This window comes from Ranitomeya imitator, chromosome 5 (genome assembly GCF_032444005.1).
Source record: "Ranitomeya imitator isolate aRanImi1 chromosome 5, aRanImi1.pri, whole genome shotgun sequence".
Classification (NCBI taxonomy): Eukaryota; Metazoa; Chordata; class Amphibia; order Anura; family Dendrobatidae; genus Ranitomeya; species Ranitomeya imitator.
The window spans coordinates 601,412,794-601,435,957 of record NC_091286.1 but is presented as its reverse complement, the minus strand read 5'-3'; the positions used below and the strand labels follow the sequence as shown (position 1 = coordinate 601,435,957).

Sequence of the window (23,164 nt, the reverse complement as noted above, 5' to 3'; positions counted from 1 at the left end):
ACCGGAAGAAGTCCTGCCTTATTCCTTCTCAGCGCATCATCTTTCTGGGCATGCTCTTCGACACTCGTCAGTCCAGAGTCTTCCTTCCCAAAGACAAGAGATCCACCCTTTGTCGGGACATACTCTTGCTCCAGGGTCCTCGGCCTCCCTCCCTCCGATCGGCCATGAAGGTTCTGGGGAGGATGGTAGCTACCTTGGAAGCGATTCCCTTCGCCCAATTCCATTCTCGACCCCTTCAGCAAGCCATTCTGTCTCAGTGGGACAGGTCGGTCTTCTCCCTGGATCGGCCGATCAGACTCTCCTTTCGGGTCAAGCGGTCTCTCAACTGGTGGCTGACGTCTCCTCTCATCTCCCAGGGCAGGTCCTTCCTTCCGGTTCACTGGCAGGTGGTGACAACGGATGCCAGCCTGATCGGCTGGGGTGCGGTTTTTCGCCACCTGACGGTTCAGGGCCGTTGGTCGACGCAGGAGTCTGCGCTGCCGATCAACGTCCTCGAAATTCGGGCCATCTTTCTGTCCCTCCGCCATTGGGAAAGGATCCTCAGGGGCCTTCCAGTCCGGATCCAGACGGACAACGCCACGGCTGTGGCATATGTCAACCATCAGGGGGGGACTCGGAGCTCCTTGGCCCTTGCCGAGGTATCCAAGATCCTCCTTTGGGCAGAGGCAACGGTTCCGGTGATATCCGCGGTGCATATCCCCGGCGTAGAAAACTGGGCCGCCGACTTCCTCAGCCGCGAGGGTCTCGCGGCAGGGGAATGGTCCCTGCATCCGGAGGTCTTCCATCAGATTTGTCTTCGATGGGGAACTCCGGATGTGGATCTCACGGCGTCTCGAATCAACAGGAAGGTTCCGCAATTCGTCTCCAGGTCCCGCGATCCTCTCGCAGTGGGCGTCGATGCTCTGGCCATTCCTTGGTCACAGTTCGAGCTGCCCTACCTGTTCCCACCCCTTCCATTACTTCCCAAACTGTTGAAGAAGATCAAAGCGGAAGGGGTGACGGTCATCCTGATCGCCCCGGATTGGCCCAGGAGAGCTTGGTTCGCGGAGCTCGTCAACCTTCTCGCGGACGCTCCCTGGTGCCTTCCAGACAGGCCCGATCTGCTGTCCCAGGGTCCGATCTGCCACCCGAATTCTCGGTCGCTCAGTTTAACGGCGTGGCTGTTGAGACCGCGGTTCTAAGAGCGTCCGGCCTTTCGGACCGGGTGATTCACACCATGATTCAGGCTCGGAAGCCTTCGTCTTCCAGGATCTACTACCGCACCTGGAAGGCCTACTTCCGTTGGTGCGAGTCCAACCGCGTGCCGCCTATGGTTTTTTCTCTGCCTTCTCTTTTGGCCTTCCTTCAGGCAGGACTGGATTCGGGCCTGGCTCTTAGTTCCCTGAAGGGTCAGGTCTCTGCGCTTTCCATCCTCTTTCAGAAGACCTTGGCCTCTCGGCCACAGATTAAGACCTTCTTTCAGGGGGTAGCCCACGCCGTCCCGCCGTTCAGGGCCCCTGTGGAGGCTTGGGACCTAAACCTGGTACTGGACGTTTTGAAGGTTTCTCCCTTTGAACCTCTTAGGGAGATTCCTCTATCAGTTTTATCTTGGAAGGTGGCCTTTCTTGTGGCCATCACGTCCATTCGCCGCGTTTCCGAGCTGGCGGCACTGTCTTGCCGCCCTCCGTTTTTGGTCATTCACCAGGACAAGGTGGTCTTCCGACCTCCACCTTCTTTTCTTCCTAAGGTGGTTTCCACCTTCCACCTCAACGAGGACATCGTTCTACCTTCCTTTTGTCCAGCTCCGACTCATCCTCTGGAGCGATCGTTGAACAAGCTAGACCTAGTCAGGGCAGTGAGGATTTATCTGGATAGAACATCCTCTTTCCGGAAGACGGATTCTTTTTTCGTCATTCCTGATGGCACACGCAGAGGCCAGCCGGCTTCTAAAGCGACTATTGCTCGCTGGATCAGAACGGCAATTTTAGAGGCTTACCGGGTCAAGAACAGAGTGCCCCCTCCTGGGATTAAGGCTCACTCTACCCGGGCAGTCGGCGCCTCCTGGGCGGTGCACCACAGGGCTTCCGCCCTACAGCTTTGCAAAGCGGCAACTTGGTCTTCCATCCACACGTTCGCCAAATTTTACAAGGTCCATACCTACGCATCGGCGGACGCCAGCCTAGGCAGAAGGATCCTGCAGGCGGCAGTGGTGAGTCCTCTGACCTGATGGAAGTCTGTTTTCCCGCCCTTGGGACTGCTTTGGGACGTCCCATGGTTCCTGTGTCCCCCAATGAGAGGCGATAAAGAAAACAGGATTTTTGGTTGCTTACCGTAAAATCTGTTTCTTGAAGCCTCCATTGGGGGACACAGCACCCTCCCAATGTTTTCTGTTGTTATCTGTTCTATGACTGTTCTCACGTTACAGTTCTCAAGTTTGTGGTTATGGTTTTTCAACCTTGTTTCATTATCTCCTACTGCTTTCTCACTAACTGAAGAGTATAATGCCAGTCGGTGGGGTGTACACTGCAGAGGAGGAGCTAACTTTTTTATTTGCATAGTGTCAGCCTCCTAGTGGCAGCAGCATACACCCATGGTTCCTGTGTCCCCCAATGGAGGCTTCAAGAAACAGATTTTACGGTAAGCAACCAAAAATCCTGTTTTTTCTAAACGGGTAATCCCGTATAGTCCTGTAACAACATATCCACATGGTGTGCCATAGATGTATTCTGGACATGGCTCTCATGAATTGGGGCCCTTCACATGAGAGGAGTGGTCGAGGTCCATTACAAATGATTCAGAATTCTCACCACCTCTCCACTGACAGCAGATCGTGTCAGAGCCCCATTCTCGAGTTAAATGTGGGTCCCATGTCTACTACACATTTATGGCAAATCCCGAAAACATGTCCTCACATTTGATGATGTTTATCGAGGTGATGAAAAAGTCCTTCTGAATGGAAATGAGACTTTCTTTATCGCCTCTCATTGGGGGACACAGGAACCATGGGTGTATGCTGCTGCCACTAGGAGGCTGACACTATGCAAATAAAAAAGTTAGCTCCTCCTCTGCAGTGTACACCCCACCGACTGGCATTAAACTCTTCAGTTTAGCTTAGTGTCAGTAGGAGGTGGACACGGGTCTTTCTTTAGACCCTTATCTACCTCAATGTGCGTCGTTTCTTTTCAGGTTTTTTTCCGGATGGGATACAGGGTGAGCTGTCACACCTGTAGTCCCTCAAGCGGACTATGAGTACGGCGTGTACTGCCACCCCGTATCCTCATAGATCCCTCAGCAGGACCAAGAGCCTGGCACACAAGCGTGCTCAGAAGTCCGGTCCTGGCCCGTCCCCCACCCACTCGCCCACCAGAGCCTGTCGGTCGGAGGAGACGAGGACGTCCATCAGCAGCTCCTATGGACGTCTGATACCTTCTCAAGGTTAGTAGCAGACGACGGGGGATTTTACTAGGTGAGTATTTCTAAAGGGGTTCCCAGGACTCAGCGCGGGTCATCGCTGCATTTGCAGCACTTTCCCCGTTCCCTGCGCGGTGGCTACCTTTCCATGCCCCACCGCGTTCCTCCAGCGGTCGCCGTTCTTCCTTCAGGCCCCGGCCTCCCGGGGCCTGCTTGCGGCACACTCCTGCCTGCAGTTTTTCCTTCAGCGGTCGCTGGCTCCTAATTTAGGCCCCGGCCTCTCCCGGGGCCTACTTGCGGCGTACCAGCTGCCCTCAGCGTTCCCCCCTCAGCGTTCTATGCGGCGGCCTCTCCGGCGGCGCTCACCTCCACAGCCCGCTGGGGCCTACTCCGGCGATTCTTCACCGGCGGCAGCGCTCCCTCTCTTATATGCGGCGGCTGCCGCGCCGCTCTGCCGGGCAGCGTCTGCGCCGCGGGGATCTTCTCTCCGGTCACCGGCTCCAAATTTAGGCCCCGGCTTTTCCGGGGCCTACTCCGGCGACTCTTTTCCGGCAGCAGCGCTCTCTCTCTTTCATGCGGCGGCTTCAGCGCCGATCTGCCGGGCAGTGTCTGCGCCGCGGGGGTTCTTCTCAGCGGGCACCGGCTTCTAATTTAGGCCCCGGCTTTTCCCGGGGCCTACTTCCGTTGCCGCGCTCCGCCCACTTCCTTCTTCATCGGGCGGGCTTTTTTCCCGCCCGACATACTGTGCCTGCTCATCGGCGCCCCCCTGTCTGGCTCCGCCCCCGTCCTCCAGGGACAGCGTCTGTGTGTGCTCACCGCTTCTTAGCTGCAGGAGCTCACGCAGCGCGCCCCACACCTTCGCCACTGCATTCTCCGTGGGCACAAAATCTGCACAGAATCCAGCACCTCAGGGCAGGAGTTCTCCTCCGGCAAGTGGGACATCTTCCAGGACGGGTCCGTGAGTAGCTGCACTGCAGACTGACACCCCCCTCTGCCCCACTGTCCCCTAACCCACTGGCATCTTCAGAGGACCTCTCAAAATGTCTACCTCTAAAGGGGGCCGCTCTCGCCCCCCTACTTCTTCTTCTGCCTTAGTCACGTACTTTGCTTGTTCGTCCTGTAACAGCAAACTTCCCTCAGGTCAGTCCTCCCCGCTGTGTCAGTCCTGCAGCAACCCGATTGTTCCCACCGCCCAGGATCCCCCGGCTGTTCCGCCCGAGAGTGATCCCCCCATCCCAGGATGGGCCGCCTCTCTGTCACAATCGGTGGCCGATTTGACACGGGTATCTCAAACCCTGGTGTCCGCGCTGGATCGGTTACCCCTGCAGACCCCGGCCGTAGCCAGCGGGTCACAGGAACCGCCGCCAGAGCTCTCCTTGATAAGCCACAAAAGGTCCAGACAGGAACGTCGGTCTGAGTCCTCTTCGCGCTCCATCTCGCCGCTCGGCCCTCCCCCGCGGTTGGTGTCCCACCGATCCTCCTCCCCTGAGTCAGGCGAGGCATTATCTGATGCGCCTTCGGAGGATACTTCGGAGCTGGATCCTAACCAAATCGCCACCATGAGTGAGACAGTCCAGAACCTCATTGGGGCAATAAACCAAACATGTGGCATCAAGGATCCCTCTACGGAACCCGCAGATCAGGCGGTTTCGTTTAGACGGGCCAAACCACCTTCAAAATTTTTCGCTCCTCATCCTGAATTCGAGGAAATCGTGTCCAGAGAGAGAGAGAACCCCACTAGGCGTTTTCAGAGGGGAAAACGCCTTTGTGTGTTATATCCTTTTCCTCCAGAACTTACCGCCAATTGGACGGCCTCTCCCTCGGTGGACCCCCCTGTTTCCAGGCTGTCCACCAACACGGTGCTTCCTCTGTCCGGCGGAGCATCTCTGAAGGATTCTAACGATAGAGTTATAGAATCCTTCGCGAAATCTGCTTTTAAAGCGGCTTCAGCGGCTCTATGTCCAGCTTTTGCGTCCACTTGGGCTTCAAAATCCATCTCAAAATGGGCCAAGGATCTTCGGCGAGGTATCCTGGATGGGGCGCCTCCCGCGCAATTAGCGGAACTTGCCAACCAGATTTCCCACGCTGGTGAATACCTGGTTTCCGCCTCCCTGGATGTCGCGTCTTGTGCGGCTCAAGCTTCCAGCAATGCCGTTGCCATCCGCCGGACCGTTTGGCTCAAGGCCTGGCAGGCGGACTTGTCCTCCAAAAAGTCCCTCACTAGTCTGCCCTTCCAGGGCTCTCGCCTCTTTGGTTCCCAGCTGGACCAAATAATTAAGGACGCCACCGGGGGTACAAGTTCTCTTCTCCCCCAGGCTAAGCCTCGTCGCCCTCCTCCTAGACGACAGCTTCATTCTTTTCGGCCTTTTCGTCGCTTTGCTGCGTCAAACTCCTTTTCCCAGCAGCAACAGAGGCCACAGGCACGTCAAGAGAAGAAGGCGGTGTCCTTTAGGCCCACTCCGTCCTGGCGTCCTCGTTTCTCCCAGGGTAGATCCTCCAGGCCCAGGACTGGAAGATCCACCTCGGCATGACTCTCGGCAAGACTCCAGCCCAACTCCCAGATTGGGCGGCCGTCTTCTCCTTTTCAGGGACGTCTGGATTTCCGCAGTAGAGGATGCATGGGTCAGGGAAGTTGTATCCTCGGGATACAAAATAGAATTCGCTTCCCGACCTCGGGATCGTTTCTTCCAATCCCGTCCTCCAAGAGACCCCGCTCTAGTTCCGGGCTTCTTCTCAGCCATCGCTTCTCTGCTCAAATACGGGGTAATCGTTCCCGTCCCAGAAAAAGAACGCTTCACGGGTTTCTACTCGAATCTTTTTGTGGTACCGAAAAAAGACGGCAAAGTTCGCCTCATTCTGGACCTCAAATTGCTGAACAGGAGAGTTCGCCTGAGACACTTCAGGATGGAATCCCTTCGTTCAGTAATTGCTTCCATGGAGGCTCAGGAGTTTCTATGCTCAATAGATATCCAGGACGCCTACCTCCATGTCCCGATATTTCCCGGACATCACCGTTTCCTGCGCTTCGCAGTGCAACGAGATCATTTTCAGTTCGTCGCTCTGCCGTTCGGTCTCGCAACCGCGCCAAGAGTGTTCACAAAGATCATGGCAGCGCTGATGGCCATCTTGAGAGTCAGAGGCTTGGTCCTATTTCCATATCTCGACGACATCCTCATCAAGGCTCCGTCCTTCGCTCAGGCCCACGAAAGCCTGTCCATTGTTCTCGACACCTTAGCCCGTTTCGGGTGGCTGGTAAACCGGAAGAAGTCCTGCCTTATTCCTTCTCAGCGCATCATCTTTCTGGGCATGCTTTTCGATACTCGTCAGAGCAGAGTCTTCCTTCCCACAGACAAGAGATCCACTCTCTGTCGGGACATACGCTTGCTCCAGGGTCCTCGACCTCCCTCCCTCCGTTCGGCCATGAAGGTTCTGGGGAGGATGGTAGCTACATTGGAAGCGATTCCCTTCGCCCAATTCCATTCGCGACCCCTTCAGCAAGCCATTCTGTCTCAGTGGGACAGGTCGGTCTTCTCCCTGGATCGACCGATCAAACTCTCCTTTCGGGTCAGGCGGTCTCTCAACTGGTGGCTGACGTCACCTCTCATCTCCCAGGGCAGGTCCTTCCTTTCGGTTCACTGGCAGGTGGTGACAACGGACGCCAGCCTGCTCGGCTGGGGTGCGGTTTTTCGCCACCTGACGGTCCAGGGCCGCTGGTCGCTGCAGGAGTCATCTCTGCCGATCAACGTCCTCGAAATTCGGGCCATCTTCCTGTCCCTCCGCCACTGGGAAAGGATCCTCAGGGGCCTTCCAGTCCGGATCCAGACGGACAACGCCACGGCTGTGGCATATGTCAACCATCAGGGGGGGACTCGGAGCTCCTTGGCCCTTGCCGAGGTATCCAAGATCCTCCTTTGGGCAGAGGCAACGGTTCCGGTGATATCCGCGGTGCATATCCCCGGCGTAGAAAACTGGGCCGCCGACTTCCTCAGCCGCGAGGGCCTCGCGGCAGGTGAATGGTCCTTGCATCCAGAGGTCTTCCATCAGATTTGTCTTCGATGGGGAACTCCGGATGTGGATCTCACGGCGTCCCGAGTCAACAGGAAGGTTCCGCAGTTCGTCTCCAGGTCCCGCGATCCTCTCGCAGTGGGCGTCGATGCTCTGGCCATTCCTTGGTCACAGTTCGAGCTGCCCTACCTGTTCCCACCCCTTCCATTACTTCCCAAACTGTTGAAGAAGATCAAAGCGGAAGGGGTGCCGGTCATCCTGATCGCCCCGGATTGGCCCAGGAGAGCTTGGTTCGCGGAGCTCGTCAACCTTCTCGCGGACGCTCCCTGGCGCCTTCCAGACAGGCCCGATCTGCTGTCCCAGGGTCCGATCTGCCACCCGAATTCTCGGTCGCTCAGTTTAACGGCGTGGCTGTTGAGACCGCGGTTCTGAGAGCGTCTGGCCTTTCGGACCGGGTGATTCACACCATGATTCAGGCTCGGAAGCCTTCGTCTTCTAGGATCTACTACCGCACCTGGAAGGCCTACTTCCAGTGGTGCGAGTCCAACCGCATTCCGCCTATGGTTTTTTCCCTGCCTTCTCTTTTGGCCTTCCTTCAGGCAGGACTGGATTCGGGCCTGGCTCTTAGTTCCCTGAAGGGTCAGGTCTCTGCGCTTTCCATCCTCTTTCAGAAGACCTTGGCCTCTCGGCCACAGGTTAAGACCTTCTTTCAGGGGGTAGCCCACGCCGTCCCGCCGTACAGGGCCCCTGTGGAGGCATGGGACCTAAACCTGGTACTGGACTTTCTGAAGGTTTCTCCCTTTGAACCTCTTAGGGAGATTCCTCTATCAGTTTTATCATGGAAGGTAGCCTTTCTTGTGGCCATCACGTCCATTCGCCGCGTTTCCGAGCTGGCGGCCCTGTCTTGCCGTCCTCCGTTTTTGGTCATTCACCAGGACAAGGTGGTCTTCCGGCCCCCACCTTCTTTTCTTCCTAAGGTGGTTTCCACCTTCCACCTCAACGAGGACATCGTTCTACCTTCCTTTTGTCCAGCTCCGACTCATCCTCTGGAGCGATAATTGAACAAGCTGGACCTTGTCAGGGCTGTGAGGATCTATCTGGACAGAACGTCCACTTTCCGGAAGACGGATTCCTTTTTCGTCATTCCTGATGGCACGTGCAGAGGCCAGCCGGCTTCTAAAGCGACTATTGCTCGATGGATCAGAATGGCAATCTTGGAGGCTTACCGGGTCAAGAACAGAGTGCCCCCTCCTGGGATTAAGGCTCACTCTACCCGGGCAGTCGGCGCCTCCTGGGCGGTGCACCACAGGGCTTCCGCCCTACAGCTGTGCAAAGCTGCAACTTGGTTTTCCATCCACACGTTCACCAAATTTTACAAGGTCCATACCTACGCATCGGCGGACGCCAGCCTAGGTAGAAGGATCCTGCAGGCGGCAGTGGTGAGTCCTCTGACCTGATGGAAGTCTGTTTTTCCCGCCCTTGGGACTGCTTTGGGACGTCCCATGGTTCCTGTGTCCCCCAATGAGAGGCGATAAAGAAAACAGGATTTTTGGTTGCTTACCGTAAAATCTGTTTCTTGAAGCCTCCATTGGGGGACACAGCTCCCTCCCAATGTTTTTGTTATATGTTCTCTGACTGTTCTCACGTTTACAGTTCTCAAGTTTGTGGTTATGGTTTTTCAACCTTGTTCTTTCTCCTACTGCTTTCTCACTAACTGAAGAGTTTAATGCCAGTCGGTGGGGTGTACACTGCAGAGGAGGAGCTAACTTTTTTATTTGCATAGTGTCAGCCTCCTAGTGGCAGCAGCATACACCCATGGTTCCTGTGTCCCCCAATGGAGGCTTCAAGAAACAGATTTTACGGTAAGCAACCAAAAATCCTGTTTTTATGATTATTAAAAGTCCAAAAAAGATATCAGTGAGCAACTTAAGCTCTGTAACGTATTAATGCATATCAGTTATACGATGTACATTGTGAGGTGCCCACTTCGGGCCGGGATTTGGCAACGTCAGGTTTTCTGTATCAGCACACCTATCCGCACAATGCTGTGTGAAGGGATTTGACGTACTGGCATATTTCAGTAGCCAAGCCAGCACCCTTTTATGTTGGTGGAGAGTGACACTTTTTCCACATACCGGTGGAGAGTGCTGCTTTTTCCACATACCGGTGGTGAGTGCTGCTTTTTTTATATACTGGTGGTGAGTTTCGCTTTTTCCACATACCGGTGGTGAGTGCCGCTTTTTCCATGTATTTGATATCTTGGCTAATCTTTGACACTTTTCTTGTGTGTGATGTAACCATGCTGTGACGTTATGGATTACCCTGGTAAATACATCTTGGGTGACCAGAATTTCTTCTTTTCTATTTATTGTGGACTTTTCATTCTACGTTTTCTATGTAGATTATTGGACCTCTGAGAGCTGGTGAAATATTTAATCAAGATGACTTCCATCTTCTGGAGAACCTAATTCTGAAGACATCTGCACAGAAGATCAAGTCTCAGATCCAGAAGCTTGGAGTGGAGGAGGATCAGTATGTCGTCCACATATTCTATCTGATCATGCCTTGCCTGCAGTCTTGTTGTGGTAATTCTGTAATCCCAGGATGTAAATGAGATGCAGACACTCTATGTAACGTTATCCTTTCCTTTCTGCAGTGCCAGCGATCTGGTCATGAGAGTGAATGGCCTACTGTCCTCTCAACCAAAGGGTGAGGGAAGAGTTGACTATGTGCTTACTGAAGATCAGCACAGGTACAGTGTCACCCCCAATATACCCCTCTGTATAGTGAAATGTGCCAGTAACCCCAGATAATGACCATGCCATGTGACATGGAGGTGCCCATGTTTGGTGCTATGAGACTCCTCCTCACATTGGGCATTGTGGTGGATCTCCTTTCTGGGGTATATGAGCCAACTTCAGAGAATCCAGATTTTATTTTTTGTATGTTTTAGTTGTTTAATGAATTTCTGCATTTTCAGTGCTGTTAAGATAAGACCCAAAGAAGGCATGATGTACTTTGAGGTGATGGCTATTGTGGACCCTGTGACAAAAGCAGCACAGAGAATGGCACCTTTACTTTTGGTACATTTTTCAGCTTTAAAACCCAAAAATCAGTAAAGGGGACTTCTGACTGGATGTCATTTTTTACTTTCTGTCATTCCAGGTTTTGAATCAGATCGTAAATATGAACTTACGGGTGTTCATGAACTGCCAGTCAAAGCTGTCGGAAATGCCCCTGAAGAGGTAACGATGTGGTTGCTACTGACTTTTTCGCAGGTCACATTTTTTTTTTCCAATTTATCTAAAACAAGTTGGCAGCGAGCCGATCACCATGTAAAGGGGCATTAAAGGGAGTCCAGAAAATAGCCAAGGAAGTGCTTTCACCTATTTTCAGAACTCCCATAGTAGTTAGTTGAGAAGGACAGTAATGTGGGTCCTCTGCTCCATCTTGTGCCATCTCCAGATAGATGCAGGTGCCTTATTTTAGGGGTAGATCCATAATGTCCAAATCATGCAAACTTTTTAAAAAGGTGCTGTCCTGGGGTCAGACCCCTCTAGTTTAGGTTATCTATCAGGCTCAGTTTACATTTGAGTCTATGTTTGCTGTATGCAGCAAACTTATCCAAAAGCCCTAGTACTGCTCTACAGAGGAGGGCGGCAATCTTATGGCCTACATGGTGTTACTTCATGTTGCCTTGGCGTCTTGCACCCGTTGGCTCTAATGCAGCTTCCGTAGAGCAGCAGTGTCAGGCTCACCTGATGAGGTGGATCCACGAAGCCTCAGGTCCAGGTGATCTCACGGACCCTGGGCGCTGGTGCAGCAGATGGGAGGAACGCACGTGGGGAGCGAGGACTTGGCACACACAGGAAACTCAGGAACAGTAGTACAGGTGAAATGGAGCAAAGAAAGGATTAATGCAATACTGAGTCCAGCAGTAGTTTGCTGCAACCTGTGGTTTAATGCAAGATGACAGTGCGAAGGTTAACCTGCTGAGCTGGTGGAGCATGCCAAACAGTACACTAGGGCCTTAATCCTAAGAAACAGGTGTGTGTCTTAGTGGGCCTTAAATAGGCCTAGGGAGAGGATATCCTCAAGCCACGCTGGATAACTTGCAAAACCTGACGTGGAGAACAGCAGAGGGCAGCGGACCCAAGGGAAGGAAGCGGAGCCCAGGATAGGTGTGTAACAGACAGATTGATTATACAAAGTCCAGAGTAAAGAGAAAAAAAATGCAATCGCACAGCCGCTATACGCTAGACCCTTACTGCTCCAGGGGCAAAAAAATGCACTGTTTAAGCCTTTTGGCAGAAAACAAACTAAACAAAAAAGCCGCTGAAAAGATTATACCTTGGTGCTGCTTAAGAAAAACAGATCCAATATGATACATAAGAAGAGACTGAAAGCGCACTCACCGGTATTTGAACAATCAGAGCGGTTTATTCACATGAGATCATGCGGTGCAGGGAGGGTATGTGAATACAAAGAGGATGACAGCTGTTTCGTGCTAGGTGAGCACTTCAACAGATCTGTTGAAGTGCTCACCTAGCACGAAACAGCTGTCATCCTCTTTGTATTCACATACCCTCCCTGCACCGCATGATCTCATGTGAATAAACCGCTCTGATTGTTCAAATACCGGTGAGTGCGCTTTCAGTCTCTTCTTATGTATCAGATTGATTATACAGACTGACAAAATGGCGACTCAAACCACTGTACTGTACACGTGAGGACAGTGATCCCTATCGGCACGGGCACTTCTCAGTACAGTATCGCTGTTCTTGGCGAGTACATGGGATGAATTATTTTTCATGCTTCCATAGATCGTGTAACTGAGCCCTTTGGAAGAACGTCCCTTGCCCAACTCCTGCTACTCATAGAAATGTGATGGCAGAGCAAAGTATAGACTGGAGCAGCGAAACTTCCTATAACTCCAGCCTAAATCATTTCTACAAACCACTTAGAATACAGCTGTAATATTACATGTGACAATAACAGCGTCTCTCTGTTGTTCAGCTTTTACCGGTATGTGTTGGAACCAGAGGTTGCCTTCTCCTCCGACCATAAGATAGCACCAGGTCCTATTGCTAAGTTTTTGGACATGCCCCAGTCCCCACTCTTCACTCTGAGCCTGAACACCCCGGACAGCTGGATGGTGGAGTCAGTGCGGACGCCATATGACCTGGATAATATCTATTTGGAGGAGGTAATGATCTAACGCACCAATGTGGCCGCTTCTTACTCTAAGCCGAGCACCGTGAACAATGGTGCGCAGCATCCAGACACAGGGAATGCAGCACGTCTCATTCCCACGTGTCCGCTTTAGTTGCCCTTGCTCCTTTGTATGATTCCCACGTGTCCTCTTTGGCTGCACTTGCCCCTATGTATGATTCCCATGTGTCCTCTTTGGCTGCACTTGCCCCTATGTATGATTCCCACGTGTCCTCTTTGGCTGCACTTGCCCCTATGTATGATTCCCACGTGTCCTCTTTGGCTGCACTTGCCCCTATGTATGATTCCCACGTGTCCTCTTTGGCTGCACTTGCTCCTCTGTATGATTCCCACGTGTCCTCTTCGGTTGCACTTGCTCCTCTGTATGATTCCCACGTGTCCTCTTTCTGTGCACTTGCTCCTTTGTATGATTCCCACGTGTCTTCTTTGTTTGCACTTGCTCCTATGTATGATTCCCCCCTTTCTGGCTGCAGTTGCTCCTCTGTATGATTCCCATGTGTCTTCTTTGGTTTCACTTGCTCCTATGTATGATTCCCATGTGTCTTCTTTGGTTTCACTTGCTCCTCTGTATGATTCCCATGTGTCCTCTTCGGTTGCTCTTGCTCCTCTGTATGATTCCCATGTGTGTTCTTAGGTTGCACTTGTTCCTCTGTATGATTCCCATGTGTCCTCTTCGGTTGCTCTTGCTCCTCTGTATGATTCCCATGTGTGTTCTTAGGTTGCACTTGTTCCTCTGTATGATTCCCATGTGTCCTCTTCGGTTGCTCTTGCTCCTCTTTATGATTCCCATGTGTGTTCTTAGGTTACACTTGTTCCTCTGTATGATTCCCATGTGTCCTCTTCGGTTGCACTTGCTCCTCTGTATGATTCCCACGTGTCCTCTTCGGTTTCACTTGCTCCTATGTATGATTCCCAAGTGTCCTCTTCGGTTGCACTTGCTCCTATGTATGATTCCCAAGTGTCCTCTTCAGTTGCACTTGCTCCTCTGTATGGTTCCCACGTGTCCTCTTCGGTTGCTCTTGCTCCTCTTTATGATTCCCATGTGTGTTCTTAGGTTACACTTGTTCCTCTGTATGATTCCCACATGTCCTCTTCGGTTTCACTTGCTCCTATGTATGATTCCCACTTGTCCTCTTCGGTTGCACTTGCTCCTATGTATGATTCCCAAGTGTCCTCTTCGGTTGCACTTGCTCCTCTGTATGATTCCCATGTGTCCTCTTCGGTTTCACTTGCTCCTATGTATGATTCCCATGTGTCCTCTTCGGTTTCACTTGCTCCTATGTATGATTCCCACTTGTCCTCTTCGGTTTCACTTGCTCCTCTGTATGATTCCCACGTGTCCTCTTCGGTTTCACTTGCTCCTATGTATGATTCCCACTTGTCCTCTTCGGTTGCACTTGCTCCTATGTATGATTCCCAAGTGTCCTCTTCGGTTGCACTTGCTCCTCTGTATGATTCCCATGTGTCCTCTTCGGTTTCACTTGCTCCTATGTATGATTCCCATGTGTCCTCTTCGGTTTCACTTGCTCCTATGTATGATTCCCACTTGTCCTCTTCGGTTTCACTTGCTCCTCTGTATGATTCCCACGTGTCCTCTTCGGTTTCACTTGCTCCTATGTATGATTCCCACTTGTCCTCTTCGGTTGCACTTGCTCCTATGTATGATTCCCAAGTGTCCTCTTCGGTTGCACTTGCTCCTCTGTATGATTCCCATGTGTCCTCTTCGGTTGCACTTGCTCCTATGTATGATTCCCACTTGTCCTCTTCGGTTGCACTTGCTCCTATGTATGATTCCCAAGTGTCCTCTTCGGTTGCACTTGCTCCTCTGTATGATTCCCATGTGTCCTCTTCGGTTTCACTTGCTCCTCTGTATGATTCCCACTTGTCCTCTTCGGTTGCACTTGCTCCTATGTATGATTCCCACTTGTCCTCTTCGGTTGCACTTGCTCCTCTGTATGATTCCCATGTGTCCTCTTCGGTTTCACTTGCTCCTCTGTATGATTCCCACGTGTCCTCTTCGGTTTCCCTTGCTCCTCTGTATGATTCCCACGTGTCCTCTTCGGTTTCACTTGCTCCTATGTATGATTCCCACTTGTCCTCTTCGGTTGCAGGTGGACAGTATTGTAGCAGGAGAATTTGAGCTGGAGCATCTCTTATTAGAAGGCCATTGTTTCGATGTTTCCACCGGACAGCCTCCACGTGGACTACAGTTTACTTTGGGGACAGCCACCAATCCTGTGGTTGTAGACACCATTGTCATGGCCAATCTTGTAAGTAGTAGTGAACCTTGTAAGTGGGCAGTGACTATGCCACCATGGCGTTACCTCTCGCTGCCTGGTGAACAAGTAAAGGGACCCGTCAGTCAGATGATTCTTAGGATAGGAGCGCTATAACCAAGTCCTGGAGAAGCCCCTTCAGTAATGGTGTAGAATAGACTACTAATGTGGCCAGCAGGGGGCAGCGTCACATAGTGAGATATAAAGGCTCATCCAGACGTGCACATTGGTCCGAGATTGTCCCCAGTGCCCAGACTGGCCGCCGTCTCCAGAACAGCTTCAGGGATTTTATTAGACTGTCACTCTCGGGCCTGGAGAGCTGCGGCCAGTCCTAGCATTGCCGCCCGATCTTGGAGTGATGTGCATGGACGTCTGAGTGAGCCCTAAGGCACCATGACTCCTCGTCTGGCACAGTACATAGAAGCCATGTACATACTCTGGATTGGGGCGCATGGCTTAATCACTGAATTAAGATTTTTTTTGATCAGTCCCATTAGCACAGGTGTATAACATCCGGCCCCTCGCCATGCCATCTGCCGTCATCATCATTTGTGATAGAGTGGCTTCAGTATGTGTGATGTGAAGGGGGCACATACTAATGTCTGTGTACTGTATAGAATTTTACCTTTCCTTTCCTTCTTTTTTTTACTTTTAGGGTTATTTCCAATTAAAAGCCAATCCTGGTGCGTGGGTTCTCCGACTGCGGAAAGGCCGCTCCGAGGACATCTATAAAATATACAGGTGGGATTACTAATCTATTCTCCGTAGGGCAGTATGGCGGAGTTCACATCAGCCTATGTCTTAGATACTTTTCTCTTTCAGCCATGATGGAACAGATTCTGCCGCTGAGGACGAAGAAGTAGTCGTCATTCTTAATGATTTCAGGAGCAAAACCATTAAAGTCAAAGTAAGTCACGTGCCGCAGTTCTCCATTACTGCAACAAACGTCTGTATTGCGTTTTTCTCACAATGGACTCTAAGCGCATCTGTTACTCATTGAATTTGGGTTCTGCCATGACGATACGTTATTAAAGTGCTTTTAAAAACAATCTTTCACCCGCCCACTATGACAGGCACAGTAAGGCGACATTTCCTGTTTCCTGCATCTCACTTGTCTGCTTCACTGTATAGACTGGGCTAGTATGAGCATGGTCATCTCATTATTTGAGGCAGGGGACTTAATGACCACTTTTCCATTGTTCTACTCTAGTCCTAGATAAACAATATACACATAAATAAGGCTGTGTATGCAACTCCTCAGGTAGGCTAACAGACCCTCCCCCATACAGTAACAATCTCCAGGAAAAGAAGGCTATGTTCACACATTGATTTCTTGCTGCTTTTTTTTCTGCTGCCAAAACCTGATCTTTTGGCAGTAAATAAGCTGCTGCCAAAACGTAGGTTTTACTCCCCTTCTTGCTGTGTTTCTCAGAATCCCAAAGTTCAGCTTTGCTTCCATCTTGCGAGCATAAACCATACAAGGTGATGTTCCGCCAATGCAAGACATATGGGAAACCAGAAATCATTTTTGGAAAAAAGGGCAGTTTGATCAAATGATTTATGGGAAAATGCATTTTTCTTTCTCGCTTCATTGGGGGACACAGGTAACCATTGGCGTATGCTGCTGTCGCTAGGAGGCTGACACTATACACATAAGGAAACGTTAACTCTTTCCCGGCAGTATACACCCTCCGACAGGCACCAGGCAACTCAGTTTTTGCTTAGTTTCTGTAGGAGGCAGACCTGGATCTAACCCCAGATCCGCATTATTTGCTTTTACAGGGTTTTTGTGTTTTATTATTCATTTCCCTTTCTCTTCCAGATTCACTTCTTTGGGTAACGGTGCAGAGTCTCACCCTGTTTTTCCCACATTTAAGCGACCGAGAGAGCAGTGTGGTACTCCCCGCATTGCCCACTCTCGGACCTGCTGGCAGGACTTCGTCCCCTGTCACCCTTATGGGTGTTTCCGGTTGACTTTTGGTGGCCAGTCCTCGCCTTTTCCCCTCCTCACCCCACTCCTCGGAGAGGGCTGAGAGGAAGACAGTGGTCATCTATGGTGACCTCCCCTCTTCTCGTAAGGGGTTGACGCCGTCTTCTGCACCGTCCTGAGATGGTGCGGGAAGGAGGATCTTACTCCCAGGACCCTCTTCTGCTCCGAGGGATTCTGTCGCGATTCTCAGACACCAAGGAGCCGGATTCAAGTAAGGTAGCAAGTGGGACAGAAGCCCACTTTATCACCCCCCCCTCCCCCCCATGACAGCACTCACCGATCTCTAGATTTCAAATTTCCCACCTAATCGCGCGATTCCCGGCATATTGCAGCCTTTCTCCTTCCCTCGTTAGGCCACACCCCCTTGCCGGTCTAGGCCTATCAGCACCGCACTTTCATTTTCTCCAGCGCCGGGCACGTCCCCTCTGCCTCGGCTCTCCACTCCGACACGCCTCCTCAGGCGCGTCGGCCTATCAGGACGCCGGTTTCTTTTTCCTGTGTACACCCACTCTTCTGCACGCCCGAACACAGCTTTGTCCGCCCACCGCTTGCAGCGTCGCATGGCCAGAGGGAACTGCGTCCATCTTGGCGGGCTCCTGCAGCATTTTCAGGATTCGGAGGGGGGCATAGTACCTGCGCTGCCTCTGCAATCACTGGGTGTCTGGTAGACTCTGCATTCCATGGCCTCCTTCCTCGGCTTTACTCCCGCAGCAGTATCGCCTTTATAGCGTTGTGGTGCAGTCCTCTCTTAGGCTACTTTCACACTTCCGTCGGTAGTCGCCCGTAATGAAGCGTCAGCGCGACGTACCGACGGAAGTGTGTGCTTTCACATTTCCGTTAGCAGTCCCAGGCAGGAAATAAAGTGTGTGCGAGATTTCCTGAGGGCATGCGCAGTCAGAAACACTGGATACAATGTACTCAAAAACGTTCCTTTTACTAGGAACGCTGGCTGCCGGGAGCATCGGTGACGCTGCGCGGGACTTCGGTAGGTGAGAATATTGCGATTTTTTTTAAATTTTTTTTATTATATCTTGTTACTATTGATGCTGCATAGGCAGCATTAATAGTAAAAAGAGAAAGAGAGTGAGCGAGAGAGAATTTCCCTGACGGGAAATTCATCCACGTATGCTCAGTTTGAAAAGGCGGGACCCGTCGCTGGATTCCTGCGTTTCACAGGCAGCAACGCATCCTGACTGATTTTCCGACGTGCAGAAAAAACGTTCCTCTGAACGTTTTCTCTGCCCGACGGACCGTTTTATTATGCAGGATCCAGTGCACGACGGATGAAACGGATGGCCATCCGTCACAATCCGTCGCAAATACAAGTCTATGGGAAAATGCAAATTTATTTGCAGGACCCTGCATTCTCAAAAATCAACAGATTGTGACGGGAAGTGAAAGACGGAAGTGTGAAAGAGGCCTTAAGCAGTATCACTGGCATAGCTTTCTGCTACAGCCCTCTTCAGCAGTATCGCCTTTAAAGCGTCCTGCTGCAGTCCTCATTCAGGCTCTACCTATGCCCAACCCCACACAGGCCTCCGGCTACAAACCCACAGTGACCCATTACGCTTGTGCCCGCTGTAAGAGAAAGTAGGCTTTAGGCCAGCCGTCGCCTTTCTGTCTGTCCTGCAGTCCTTCCACCATGTCCATCCCTCAGGAAGCTCCTATTGCTCGAGATGAGTGCACTCCTCCTCCCCCGGAGTGGGCTGTTGATATGTCTCTGTCAGTCTCAGACCTGACAAAAGTGTCCCAGTCCCTGGTACAGGTCCTGGAACGCTTGCCGCTTCTATGTTCTGCCACCAGTGCCACGAACGTCTCCCACGGCGATTCGCTCGCACCTGACCACGACCTTCACAGGGTCAGATTGGACAAAGGATCCAGAAAGAGGACTCTGTCTAGCTCCTCATCCAGCTCTCCGGAACCCGCCGGCACCATCTAGAATACCCCTCTCCACCCGTTCCCCCTCCTCTGAGGCAGACGTCGGGTCGTATTTGCTTACGCACTCAAAGTCTGATCCAGTTACAGATCAGACCTCTGGCACGCAGGACATGGTAGATAGCCTTATTTCGGCTATTATTCAAACCCTTGAACTTAAGGAGGAGGATTCCACCTCCCAGGAGGACTCCGCTTCATTCAAACGGGTGAAACGGCCCTCTAGAGTTTTTCCCAATCACAAAGAGTTTGAGAATACTACCTCTAGACACTGGGAACAACCCGGAAAACGTTTTCCAGGAAGAAAGCGTCTGGATATCTTGTACCCCTTTAATCCAGACCTAGTCAGCAAATGGTCGGATTCCCCTAAGGTAGAACCGCCTGTCTCTCGTCTATCTTCGCAGACAGTTCTGCCTATCCCTGATGCAGCGTCTCTTAAGGACGCTACGGACAGGCAAATTGAGGCTTTAACCAAATCAGCCTCTGAGGCGTCCGGCGCCTCTCTGTGCCCGAATTTCGCCTCCTCTTGGGTGGCGAAAGCCGTGTCTGCCTGGGCCAAGGTGCTACACAGGGACATCGTTGCTTCGGCTCCTTCGGAGGAACTAGCTGATTTAGCGGACCAGATTGCACACGCGGGGAAATATCTGTTAAATGCCTCCTTGGATGCGGCTGCATGTTCCGCAAGAGCAAACAGCAACATCATTGCCATTTGCCGTGTCCTTTGGCTGAAGGCGTGGAACGCTGACCCCTCTTCTAAAAAGTCTATCACTGGCCTTCCGTTCCAGGGCTCCAGGCTCTTTGGCACTAGGCTAGACCAGATCATCTCCGACGTTACAGGTGGAAAGAACACCTCTCTCCCTCAATCCAGGCCTAAGCATCCCTTTAATCGTAGGAGACCCCCAGTCGTTTTGTCCCTTCCGGCCCTTCTACTTCTCTGGCGGTTCCTCCCAGCAGGAGCGTTCTTCCGCTCAGGGGGAACGGAGGAAACCTTCCTTCAGGCCTACCCCTCACTGGAGGGCTAAGAGCCGCTCCTCTAAACCTTCCGGATCTCGTGGCCACAGATTCTCTTCAAAATGACGGCTCACACCCACCTGGAAATCTTTCCAGGGTGGGAGGCAGGCTTCTTCTGTTCACAGAGGCTTGGTTATCGGTAGTTAACGACGCCTGGGTCAGGGAGATCGTCACATCAGACTACAAAATAGAATTTTCTTCGCCCCCAGGAAGACGCTTCTTCCTCTCCCATCCACCCAAGCAGCCGTCCCATGCCCCAGAGCTCCTCCAGACTGTCGATACCGTCCTCACCTCAGGAGTGATCGTTCCTGTTCCTTATCGCGAGCGGTTTTCAGATTTTTACTCAAATCTGTTTGTGGTTCTGAAAAAAGACGGCTCTCTCCGCTCGATTTTGGATCTCAAACAGTTGAACCACCACCTTCGGATTCGACACTTCAAGATGGAGTCACTGCGCTCGGTGATCCCTTCCATGGAAACAGGGGAATATCTGTGCTCTGTGGACATTTAGGATGCGTACTTACACATTCCGATTTGTCAGCAGCATCAGAGGTTCCTTTGTTTCGCGATCCAGGAACAACATTACCAGTTTACAGCTCTCCCGTTCGGCCTAGCGTCCGCCCGCAGGGTCTCTACGAAAGTAATGGGTAATGGCAGCGGTCATGGCCATCCTTCGTTTAAAGGGGATCCTCATAATCCCCTATCTCGACGACCTTCTGGTCAAGGGTCCGTCTTACCGGGCTGCGACCTGAGTCTCCAGATCACTCTGGACACGCTGATGCGCCTCGGCTGGATAATCAACAGGGACAAGTCAACCTTGATTCCAACTCAACGCCTCGAGTTCCTGGGCATGGAATTCAACACCATCCAAGCTCGGGTCTTCCTCCCGAAAGAGAAGTTCTTCTCTCTCCGCCAGGGCATCAAAGCCTTAAAGCGCCCAGTTCCTCTGCCTCTACGGCTCTGTATGAAAGTTCTAGGGAAGATGGTCGCTTCCATGGAAGCAGTACCTTACGCTCAATTTCACTCTCGCCCTCTCCAGCTGGCTCTCCTGTTTGCCTGGGACAAGAACCCACTTTCCCTAGATCACCCAATTCGCCTTCCTCTCATTGTCATACAGTCTCTCATTTGGTGGACGCTTTCCGCCTCCATCCTGCACGGAAGGTCATTTCTCCCCCTCCGCTGGCAGATCACCACCAACGCCAGTCTTCAGGGGTGGGGTGCGGTCTTTCTTCATCACACTGCGCACGGTCACTGGAAGGTTCAGGAGACCCTTCTGCTCATCAGTCTGTTGGAGATCAGGGCGATCTTCCTCGCCCTCCTCCTGTGGCAGCCCCTCCTCGCGGAAATCCGGTTTGCGTTCAGTCGGACAACGCCACGGCTGTGGCTTACATAAACCATCAGGGAGGGACTCGCAGCAAGCATATCATGAGGGAGGTGTCAAACATTCTACGCTGGGCAGAGAACCACGTTCCCGCCATCTCAGCTGTCCACGTTCCAGGGGTGGACAATTGGGAAGCCGACTTCCTCAGCCGTCAGGGCCTCGCGTCAGGCGCGTGGTCTCTCCATCCTACCGTCTTCAACCAAATATGTCAGAGATGGGGAGTTCCGGACGTCGACCTAATGGCCTCCCAAATGAACCACCAGGTTCCCCAGTATGTAGCTAGGTCTCAGGACCCGATGGCCGTCGGTTGCGACACCCTGGTGATCCCGTGGGCCAAGTTCCACATGCCCTATCTGTTTCCTCCTCTTCCCTTGATCCCAAGGGTCGTAAAAAAGATAAAGGCAGAGAGGGTCCCCGTTCTCTTAATAGCTCCAGATTGGCCTTGCAGGGCTTGGTACACGGAGCTAGTAAAAATGCTGTCGGACGTCCCCTGGAGACTCCCAGAACGTCTGGATCATTTATCGCAGGGGCCCCTCTTCCACCCGAATTCTCGGTCTCTGAATTTAATGGTATGGCCGTTGAGTCCGCGGTCCTAAAGGACGCAGGTTTTTCTCACAGCGTCATACAGACCATGATAAAAGCTAGGAAACCGGCTTCTTCTCGCATCTACCATAGATGTTGGAAGGCCTTTTTCCGATGGTGCGACGACAACAGCTTGTTCCCCATGGTTTTTTCCCTTCCTTCAGTCTTTGGCTTCCTTCACGTGGGTCTCGATTCGGGCCTTTCTTTGAGTACTTTAAAGGGCCAGGTCTCCGCCCTGTCCATCCTTTTCCAAAGGGACCTAGCTTCCCTTCCACAAGTCAGGACCTTCCTCCAAGGTGTTGCCCACATAGCACCTCCTTATCATTCCCTCACACAGTCTATCCAGCGTCTGACCATGCAATATGGCAGCTCCCAGAAGGCACACAGTCTATCCAGCGTCTGACCATGCAATATGGCAGCTCCCAGAAGGCACACAGTCTATCCAGCTTCTGACCATGCAATATGACAGCTCCCAGAAGGCACACAGTCTATCCAGCGTCTGACCATGCAATATGGCAGCTCCCAGAAGGCACACAGTCTATCCAGTGTCTGACCATGCAATATGGCAGCTCCCAGAAGGCACACAGTCTATCCATTGTCTGACCATGCAATATGGCAGCTCCCAGAAGGCACACAGTCTATCCAGTGTCTTCCCTTGCAATATGGCAGCTCCCAGAAGGCACACAGTCTATCCAGCGTCTGACCATGTAATATGGCAGCTCCCAGAAGGCACACAGTCTATCCAGTGTCTGACCATGTAATATGGCAGCTCCCAGAAGGCACACAGTCTATCCAGTGTCTGACCATGTAATATGGCAGCTCCCAGAATGCACACAGTCTATCCAGTGTCTGACCATGCAATATGGCATCTCCCAGAAGGCACACAGTCTATCCAGCTTCTGACCATGCAATATGACAGCTCCCAGAAGGCACACAGTCTATCCATTGTCTGACCATGCAATATGGCAGCTCCCAGAAGGCACACAGTCTATCCAGTGTCTGACCATGCAATATGGCAGCTCCCAGAAGGCACACAGTCTATCCATTGTCTGACCATGCAATATGGCAGCTCCCAGAAGGCACACAGTCTATCCAGCGTCTGCCCATACAATATGGCAGCTCCCAGAAGGCACACACACTATCCAGTGTCTGACCATGTAATATGGCAGCTCCCAGAAGGCACACAGTCTATCCAGTGTCTGACCATGTAATATGGCAGCTCCCAGAAGGCACACAGTCTATCCAGTGTCTGACCATGTAATATGGCAGCTCCCAGAATGCACACAGTCTATCCAGTGTCTGACCATGCAATATGGCAGCTCCCAGAAGGCACACAGTCTATCCAGCGTCTGCCCATGCAACATGGCA

The 23,164-nt window shown here is 52.0% G+C and overlaps 1 protein-coding gene across 3 annotated transcripts in view; it reads left to right on the top strand.

Annotated features, from left to right (window-relative positions):
• UGGT1 (UDP-glucose glycoprotein glucosyltransferase 1) overlaps positions 1-23,164 on the top strand; it is a 107,577-nt gene that overhangs the window by 68,766 nt on the left and 15,647 nt on the right. For all 3 annotated transcript variants that reach the window (XM_069727974.1, XM_069727973.1, XM_069727972.1), the window contains 8 exons: positions 9,797-9,927; positions 10,052-10,147; positions 10,376-10,478; positions 10,561-10,640; positions 12,412-12,601; positions 14,739-14,897; positions 15,559-15,644; positions 15,726-15,810. In XM_069727974.1, coding sequence (XP_069584075.1) covers positions 9,797-9,927; positions 10,052-10,147; positions 10,376-10,478; positions 10,561-10,640; positions 12,412-12,601; positions 14,739-14,897; positions 15,559-15,644; positions 15,726-15,810 — 930 coding nt within the window. The remainder of the gene's footprint in view (positions 1-9,796; positions 9,928-10,051; positions 10,148-10,375; positions 10,479-10,560; positions 10,641-12,411; positions 12,602-14,738; positions 14,898-15,558; positions 15,645-15,725; positions 15,811-23,164) is intronic.